This window comes from Bombina bombina, chromosome 7, assembly GCF_027579735.1.
Source record: "Bombina bombina isolate aBomBom1 chromosome 7, aBomBom1.pri, whole genome shotgun sequence".
Lineage (NCBI taxonomy): Eukaryota > Metazoa > Chordata > Amphibia > Anura > Bombinatoridae > Bombina > Bombina bombina.
In genome coordinates this window covers 185,880,318-185,890,529 of record NC_069505.1, presented here as the reverse complement: position 1 = coordinate 185,890,529, position 10,212 = coordinate 185,880,318, and the positions used below count along the sequence as shown (strand labels likewise).

The window sequence follows — 10,212 nt, the reverse complement described above, 5'->3', positions numbered from 1 at the left end:
ATTAACAAGGTATTTGGGTTGTGCCTCTTTTGGTGCTACCAGATAGGCAGAAGTAATGCTTCTATTTTTAATTCCACTACCTCAATCCCCTCAGTCTTAGACATGTTCAGAAATGTAAGAGTCCAGGACAGTGGCAGTCACGGAAATTCCCTCTGAGCTCCCTGTAAGGCCATGAAGCCGGTAATTAAATCGGGGAAGCCATGGCTAGAGTTAGGGCAGATGGAAGCAACTCTTGGGGCATTTTTCAGTCTTTCTTAACCCAACAATCTAGAAGGCACAAAATAAAAGAACCTCCACTACACCAGGGTCATATGTATTGTTTTTCAGCTTTCCTGCCAGGCCAGACTAATATCACCTGTCTTTGTAGGTCTACCACTAAATGCTGAACATTTAACCTAAACACTAACAACCCCTACAGCGGAACTGAGTGATGTTTGTATAGATCTGTGCTTTCTATTGACATGGCTAATAGCGAGCTTGTGATAACAATGGCACATTATTAGTCACTTGCTTATCTTATCATTAAACATGTCTCCTGCATAGCTTTAATGTGTGATGACATTGAGGTTTGGATTTCTTTTACTATTTCAGATCTGCACCATAAATATGATTCTTCTAAATCTAGTACCTACGTAAAGAATGGCACAGAATTTGCCATCCAGTACGGAAGTGGAAGTTTGTCTGGATACCTAAGTGAGGACACACTGACTGTAAGAATTGCATAAGTCTTGTTTCCTGCTTTACATTTGTATAATCTCAGATACATTGAAAACAGAAATAAGAGCTGCAGTAAACCTACCTAGAAATGTTTGCTTTGAAAAATCTCTGCTTTATCGTTAGCGTTTCCCTAAGTGGGTTGTCTACTCCCACTAGGTGTGAGTTCGATTGCACCACCATCAATCAGATGGGATTAGCTTGCTTGCCCATGCTGTGTTCTGTGTATGCTTGATTATTTTATAGCCTGTTTGTACTGTGATTTTATATCTGCAATGGTAAATGCTGGTTGCGGCTGATGATGGACTCTGCAATAGGGCATGTACAAGCCCTGCAGGGAGAGCTGTGAGCGTTATGCTGGGATATGTAGAACACACATGATATAGCCATATACCACACTGTAAACTGCCGCTCGGCACAATGTCATTAGTCTCACACATGAAATATAGGTATAGGCTTTTATTATCCCTATGAATCACGCATAGCGCTCACAGCTGTCCCTGCAGGGCTTGTACTTGCTAGGGAGTAAGGGACAAATGCTTGCTCAATAGCCTAGCCGTATTACGGACGTATTCTTATGTAGTTACATTACTTCCAACTTTATTATCATTTTTATCGGCTTTAGAGGCAAAATTGATAATACATGTCAATGACAAAGTTTATTATCTTTATATCCTTTATTGAAATACCCCATATTGTTTTGAGTGTATAATGTCCCTTTAACTCCTGGGCATCCTTCTGCATTTCCCAGGCATTCTTGTATTTGTCCATCTCCCATATGGGGAATATACTTTATTTATTCCCTTTTAAGTACATGAAGTGCTTTATGAGCCTCACTTTTCTGCAGCTAAAACCTTCATCCCTGCTGCACTGCCACATTGTTTACTAAGCTTCATATTGTCTGCATTAATAATTCCCAGGTTCCTGTTTGTGATGTGACACATTTTAGTTCTAAACCTTTTCTGTGACACGGTACTTTAATGCTCAACATCCTGTATCCACTCTAGATTGGTAACCTGGCAGTTAAAGGACAGATTTTTGGGGAGGCCATCAAGCAGCCTGGCATCACATTTATTGCAGCTAAGTTTGATGGGATTCTGGGCATGGCTTACCCTCGGATATCTGTGGATGGCGTAACCCCTGTATTTGATAATATTATCTCTCAGAAGCTTCTGCAGGAGAACGTCTTCTCTTTCTACCTTAACAGGTAAGTGTACATAGTGCAACCCTCATCTGCTCTGGTCTATGTTCACTCTTATGATCCCCCAACTGCACTGTCTAAAGCAGGAGCATGTTATTGTCAACAGCATTTAGAGGGACATCAGATTTTGAGTGATAGTTTTATGGCATGATGGCTTCAAACTCCTATGCTCTCCAAATGTTTTAATAATAATGTCTATTTATTTGTCTTAGTATAAAGCAATGATCCCTGGTTGTCTAGTAATAGGGCATGTATGATCACTCCATAAGTCCTTGGTCTAAATATCACAGTAAAAACAATAAAAAAAAAACACAAACGCTTTGTTTCATTGGGACATTCCTGACACCCCTGTATTATTAATCTATGCTTCTTTCCGCCTTTAGTTCAGGCCAAATACGAACACCTTGCGACAGGCACAGCAAAAAAAACTTGCACATAGATATTAACACTCCTACACACTCACTCTCTCAGAAATGCTCACACTCTTTTATTTATTTATTTATTTATTTATTTATTTATATATTTCTGGTTTGCTGTCATAATCCTGTTTAAAAGGATCGCTGTGTCAAAACAGTATTTTTGAAGCAAAAAAACTGAGAATTTGCATATCTAATTTGCATATCTTACCCACAATTCTCTTGTGCATTGGAAACATTGCATATTAAGAATTTTTGGGGAAAAGCAAGTGGGGATACTTGCCTAGATGTACTAATTTCCTATGCAAATATTTACATTGATTTGTATATTTTTATATATATATATATATATATATATATATATATATATATATATATATATATATATATACATACTTTCTCACACACAAAGATACTCGCATACTAACACACGCTCTCACACACATTCTCACTCCCAAAGACACAAACGCTCGCTCACACACACACACTTTCTCTCACACACAATCACCTTTTCCATCTTAATATGAGGAGAGTTCACGGCTTCATTCCTTACTTGTGGGAATACAGAACCTGGCCACCGGGAGGAGGCAAAGACACCCCAGCCAAAGGCTTAAATACCTCCCCCACTCCCCTCATCCCAAAGTCATTCTTTGCCTTTCGTCACAGGAGGATGGCAGAGAAGTGTCGGAGGCGAGGTCCAGAGAAATTGCAGTAGCGCCATACTTGGACGACATCCTGGTCCAGGCTACGTCCTGCTGGCTGGCAGAAGACCATTCCAGAGCTCTTCTTCTTCAATCTCATGGATGAAAGATAAACTTAGGAAAGAGTTCTCTGGTGCCCAGTACCACAGTGGAATTCCTGGGCACGATAATAGATTCCATATCCATGAGGATATTCCTTACAGACCAGAGACATTGCAAAATTACTTCCAGTTGTCTTGCCCTCCAGACCTCCTCAAGGGCATCTGTGGCCCGGTGTATGGAGGTAATTGGGCTCATGGTGTCTAGCATAGATATCATTCCATTCGCCAGGTTCCACCTCAGACCTCTGCAACTGTGCATGCTGAGGCAATAGAACGGCGACCACTCAGATCTGTCTCAACAGATTTCTCTGGAAAACCGGTCGAGAGAATCGCTCTCTTGGTGGCTCTGTCCAGATCGCCTGTCCCAAGGGACATCCTTCTTGAGACCATCATGGGAGACGGAAGTCTCTCAGGATGGGGAGCCATTTGGGGTGCCAGGATGGCACAGGGCCAGTGGACTTGAGAGGAATCTTTTTCTCCCAATCAACATCTTGGAACTTTGAGTGATCTTCAACGCTCTGAAGGCTTGGGCTCTTCTGGGTTCGTCTCAGTTTATCAGATTCCAATCGGACAACATTACCTCAGTGGCTTACATCAACCATCAGGGGGGAACGAGGAGCTCCCTAGCAATGAGGGAAGTATCTCGGATTCTGGAGTGGGCAAAGGCCCACAACTGCTCGCTGTCAGCGATCCACATTCTGGATGTGGTCAACTGGGAAGCGGATTTCCTCAGCAGACAATCATTTCATCCAGGGGCATGGTCTCTGCATTCTGAGGTGTTTGCGGAAGTTTGCAACAGGTGGGGGACGCCGGAGATAGATCTCATGGGGTCCCGGCTCAATTCCAAGCTACCCAGATACGGGTCACGGTCCAGGGATCCACAGGCAGAGCTGATAGATGCATTAGCTGTGTCTTGGAGGTTCAAACTAGTTTACATGTTTCCACCGTTACCACTTCTACTTCGGGTAGTGGCCCGCATCAAGCAGGAGCAAGCTTCGGCGATCCTAATTGCTCCATCGTGGCCACGAAGGATGTGGTTTGCGGATCTGGTAGGGATGTCCTCTTCTCCTCCATGGAGGTTACCTTGTCGCAGAGATCTGCTGGAACAGGGTCCCTTTGTTCATCAGAATCTAGATTCTCTGAGGCTGACTGCTTGGAGATTGAATGCTTAGTCCTAGCCAAGAGAGGTTTTTCTGAGAGAGTGATTGATACACTCATTCATGCTAGAAAGCTGGTCTCTCGTCTCATCTATAAGGTGTGGAGGACCTACTTATTCTGGTGTGAAGAGCGTGGATTCCCCTGGCATAAGGTCAGGGTGTACAGGATTCTTTCCTTTCTCCAAGACGGTTTGGAGAAGGGACTTGCCGCTAGTTCCTTAAAGGGACAGATTTCTGCTCCATCTGTGTTATTGCACAAGAGGCTGAGCTTCTTGATATACAGTCTTAGGCACCGCAGGAAATATAATATAATAACAAAGAAGGTGTGCTGCGAATTGTATCACTGGAGAGTATAAGGTCTAATCTGTATTGCCATAAAGCTTTCAAGAGCATAGAGTGTTGAAAGATGCCATCATGTGGGAATTTAATTTACCAGCAATTCAGTGCAGCACCCTCTGCTGAAGGCTGTGCTGCCTACGGGTGCCCTCATGCCGTGGCTGACAGTATATGGGTCAGATGACGCAGTGTAATCAAGAAGGCAGTTTCTAATGATCATTTAAAGGAACAGTAAACATTAGATATAATGCTGATATATTTAAAGCAGAGATTAGCCTGAGAATAATATTTATTTAACAAATATAATTTTGAAAGATAAGTGTAAAGTTTTTTTGTTTTGTTTTTTAGCTCCTATATCATGAGTGCCACCATGTTTGCACAGTTTATCTGTCCCTAATTATCTTTAGTAGAAAACATTAGATAAGGGAAATCTAGACATGGCAACATGGCAGTGCATTTGCTTTATGGAAACTCAGGGGAGTTGGAAATCCCACAATTTCCAGAATTAAATTACAGGAAAAGGGGTACAAAATAAATAGTGAGCATATATTGCAAAGTTGGTTTTTTTTTTGTTTTTTTTTTAAACTCATAATTGCACTTTTTTAAATTACAATTTCAAAGTTTTTTATTTGCTTTTATAGGGGCATGACGGCAGAATAATAAATATGATAAAGCATTATTATTGCACTTAAATAGAAATATGTTTAAGCCTCACAAGCATGTTTAACAAATAGTTAAATTCCACTGTAGAGCATCAATGCACCTCTGGTCTTGAGCTGAATGCAGCAGCTTGGCCAATCAGTGGCGCCATATGTGTGTAGCTTCCAATCACAGCTCAGGACCAACAATGCATTGCTGACCAGTAGCTAACTTTATCTGTGTGTTTATTTAACCCCTTTGTGAGATCTATGCAAGCAGCAGTGCAGCAAGAAAATGCTCTAGCACATTATATCACTTTTATTCCAAGTTTATCTCCTTTTGAAAAGGGAGGTTCTAATGCAAACATTGCTACAGTTAATTAGAGTGCATTATATTTAGCTCTAGTTCCCCTTGCTGTCTATTTGTTTAACTCTTGCAAAGAGATTAAACGCATAGCTAAAGTCCTGCAACACATTGGAGGCCCTGTGCAGGGCACAGATTGTGAGCCAATTACGGTTTGTATACAGAAGTAGCAACCAATCACCAGCCGTGTTCTTGCTCCCGAGTGGGACTTTGGTTATGTGTTTAACTGTTTTATGGAGTTAAAGGGACAGTCTAGTCCAAAATACACTTTCATGATTCAGATAGAGAATGCCATTTTAAAGTATCTTCAAATTTACTTTTATCAACAATTTTGCTTTGTTCTCTTGGTATTCTTAGTTGAAAGCTAAACCTAGGAGGTTCATATGCAAATTTCTAAGCCCTTGAAAGCCACCTCTTCTCTCAGGGCATTTTGACAGTTTTTCACCACTAGAGTGTGTTAGTTCATGTGTGTCATATAGATAACACTGTGCTCATGCACGTGGAGTTCAGGTGAGCCAGCTTTGATTGACTAACATGGATGTCTGTCAAAAGAACTGAAATAAGGGGGCAGTTTGGATTAGATACAAGGTAATCAGAGGTAAAAAGTGTATTTATATAACTGTTGGTTGTGCAAAACTAGGGAATGGGTAATAAAGGGATTATCTATTTTTTGAAACAATAAAAATGCTGGTGTAGACTGTCCCTTTAATAACGTAGACTTGGTTTCCGTTGCTTTTGTAAACTGGTGGTAACAAGAAGTCTGAACGAGTCAGGGAGTATTTGGAGATGAGAGAGGAAATATAGATGCGAGTAGGCATGTGCATTTTGATCCTTCGTTTAGTATCCGGATGCAGAAGAAGGTGGCCGCTCGTGGCATTCCGCTCTTTTCAGAGCTGTATTTATTCTTGTGAAGTTCAACACATGAAGTAAGATCTGTGCAAATCCACATCTCAGTGTTTTGAACTTTTACAAGAAATATGTCTCTAAAAAAGAGCGGAGTGCACAAGCGGTCACCTTCTTCTTCCGTATCCGTATCCTAACGAAGGATCTGAACGCACATATCTACTTGGGAGTGAGGTTGTTGAGTGCTTTTTAGGTTATGGGTAATTCTAGAGTGTATGGGGAGCCAGTGTAGAGACTTTCAGGGCGGGCAGCTGATGACTTAAGTGGATGAGTCTGGATGAAGCATCCATGATAGATTGGAGGGGGTAGAGTTGGTGTTTGGAAAGGATATTTTGAGTAAGTTGCCATAGTCGATACGTGACAAAATGAGGGAAAGGATTAGTATTTTTGTAGTTTCTTGAGTAAGGAATTCCGGTGTGAAGTCAAGCAGGACAACAAGACAGCAGACCTGGGATGAGGTGTTCAGAACAGAATGTCCAACTGTAAGAGAAATGTCAGGGGTGAGATGTCTAGGAGAGGGGGATAAGATGCAGCTTGGGTTTAGACAGGTTAGGTTGGAGGTGGTGTGAAGGCCTACAAGAGGAAATTAGAGAGACAGCTGCTAATCTGGGTGAGTAAAGAGGGAGAGATATCAAGAGAGGAAAGATAGATTTGGTTATCATCAGCTTATAAGTGGTACTGAAACCCAAAGGAGGATATAAGTTTTCCAAGGGAGGATGTATAGATGAAACATATCAGCAATGGGAACTAGATCATAGTTAAAGGGACAGTTCACTGTAAAATTGTTTTTCCCTAAATGTCTTCTCCATGACAGCTGCAGTGAATAATGTATGTATGAGAAATATGTATGCTTCTTTTTTGCAAAAGAAATGGCTGGATTTGCTCTTTGAAACCACAGCCCATCAAAATAGGCCAAGCTTGCTGACAGATTAGATCTCGTTATCTAATCACTCAAATGCTTCCCTTTCTTATCTTTGTCTCTGTACAATACTTAGAAAGTACAATTGAAAATGAACATTTTAGAGCTTTATCTCTTCCACCTCCCATTGTGAGTTTAATTTGTTCTGCTGACTGTTTACACATTTACTCAATAGCCTATACCTAGGTATAGAAACTTTCAGTATAGGTAGGGGTACTACAGGCTAAATCAGCTCTTTTGAATGCCAATATCAAGGATAAGGAGCTATTTGTAAACAATTGTATACACTCCAGCAGGTAAAATGAATAATTGGGAACAAATAAAAGGAGATAGTTTTTAGGTAAACTGTTGCTTTAAACATTAGTGTAAAACCAACATGCAGAGTCTTCATTCCAACAAACCCTACAGGCCGGAGTGTATTTGCTTACATGTAATATTAAGTAACTTAACTGTCATAACAGACACAGCTGATGCACAGGGAAATCATTTCAGTCTGGTCTATTAATGTTCCTTAAAGGACATTGCATTAAAAACCATGTTAAAATATTTGTTGCTTGAAAAAAATACTAAAACTGTATAGAAATAAATGCTATACTACTGGATTAGTACTTCCTACTAATGCTTATTGGCTGATGAGGACAAGGGTCTTTGCTTTGCTGGTGGAGACACCACTTTTGAGGGTGTCAAGAAAACATTGATTTATTCAGGACATGAGCTTTTAAAAAAGATAATTGTGTGTATATGTATGTATGTATGTGTATATGTGTATATATATATATATATATATATATATATATATATATATATATATATATATATATATATATATATGTATATGTATATATGTATATGTGTGTGTGTGTATATATATATATATATATATATATATATATATATATATTATACATGTGGGGGGGGGTGTATATACAGTATGTGTATATGTGTGTGTGTATGTATATATATATATATATATATATATATATATATATATATATATATATATATACATATACATACAGTATGTGTGTATATAATTAACCAGTCAAAACATTAATTACCTTGTTTTTTTGTAGGCTGGAGTTGAGACATTAAGATGACATTAGAATGTTATATATTTGCTATTATTGTCTGCTCCTCTAACACATTATACCTCTTGTATTCTTTCATCCTAAGGAACCCTGACACCCAGCCTGGTGGTGAGCTGCTACTGGGGGGCACAGACCCAAAATATTACACAGGAGACTTCAACTACCTTAACGTAACGCGCAAAGCCTACTGGCAGGTGGGCTTGGACGAGTAAGTAAGACCAGGCAGACCGAGAGGGGGTAGGTTTTATTCATCCATAGACAATGACACTTCATCGCTGTGTTCTATATGTGAATGTTTTACAGCTCATGGTGTATTTCTTTGAATTCATAAAGAGACTTATGGCAAGTTTGTTATGACTATTCTCTGCACTTTATAGTGATATGATACCATTCAATTCATGAGTATTTACAAACTGGATTTTTTCTCATTTCTTCTTACAGGATGTTGATAGGGGACCAGTTGACTCTGTGCAAGGGTGGATGTGAAGCTATTGTTGATACAGGAACCTCTCTAATAACTGGCCCAGTAAAGGAAATAACGGCTCTACAGAATGCTATTGGGGCCACACCACTTATCCATGGGGAGGTGAGACATACTAGTATCTTATGGGACAGGGATGGGAGCGTATTTGTAGATTGTTACTGTATCAGAAGGCTATGAACAGGTTCTCGCAGTGTTACTTAAAGGAACATTAAACACAAATTGAAAGTATTATGAAACTGCAGTTTTATGTCAGAGAGCATTTTGCAATAATCAATGCAGTTTTGCTTTGTCAGGTGTCATTGATTTCCCTGTTTATTTAAAAAAAAAAAAAAACAAGGAAAATATCTATACTATAATTGCGTTTGTAATGTCCGTCACCATCGGCAGTTGTGCACGCATCCTCAATGGAATGTTGGCAGCGCGAGGCAGCCAACAGAATTCACCTGGATGCAGAGAAGGCAAACGGAGCATTACAAAAAAAAAATGCCTCCTGCACAAAGTATTAACACCTACACCGCAAACCCACACATTGCAAAATAATAAAGTAATTAACCCCTTAATCCCTTAACCATCAACCACCCACATCGCAATACACCTAATTACCTTATTAACCCCTAAACCGCAAAACCTCCACATCGCAATAAACCTAATTACCCTGTTAACCCCTAAACTGCAAAACCCCCACATCGCAATAAACATAATTAACCTATTAACCCCTAAACCGCAAAAACCCCACATCGCAATAAACCTAATTAACCTACTAACCCCTTAAACCGCCAAAACCCACAACGCAAATAACGAACTAAATTACTAAGCCCCCTAACCAAACACCCCCTAAATTAACACAAATTAACTAAATTACACACAAAAAAATTAAGATTACAAAAAATAAAAAAAAGGCTAACATTACAGAAAATAAAAAAACATTACCAAAGTTTACAGTTTACTGTTAGGGGATCTTAGACTTTTTTCTTTAAAAGAGCTGATTATCTTGGGGCAATGTCCTGCAAAAATGCACTTTAAGGGCTACTGGCAGTTTATTCTTAGATTAGGGGGTGTTTTTTATTTTCATAGGGATTAGGTTTAATTTTGTAAACTTTGGTAATTTTTGATTTTTTATTTTCTGTAATATTAGATTTTTTTTTTTAATTTAGGGATTGGCAGCAAAAGAGCAAAAGAGGGGGGGAGAG

General features: G+C 39.5%; 1 protein-coding gene across 1 annotated transcript in view; it reads left to right on the top strand.

The window, feature by feature from the left end:
• The window catches only part of CTSD (cathepsin D), a 79,773-nt gene that overhangs the window by 33,958 nt on the left and 35,603 nt on the right, over positions 1 to 10,212 (top strand). The window contains exons 4-7 of the mRNA XM_053720482.1: positions 592 to 710; positions 1,722 to 1,921; positions 8,624 to 8,746; positions 8,980 to 9,124. Of these exons, the coding sequence (XP_053576457.1) occupies positions 592 to 710; positions 1,722 to 1,921; positions 8,624 to 8,746; positions 8,980 to 9,124 (587 nt within the window). The remainder of the gene's footprint in view (positions 1 to 591; positions 711 to 1,721; positions 1,922 to 8,623; positions 8,747 to 8,979; positions 9,125 to 10,212) is intronic.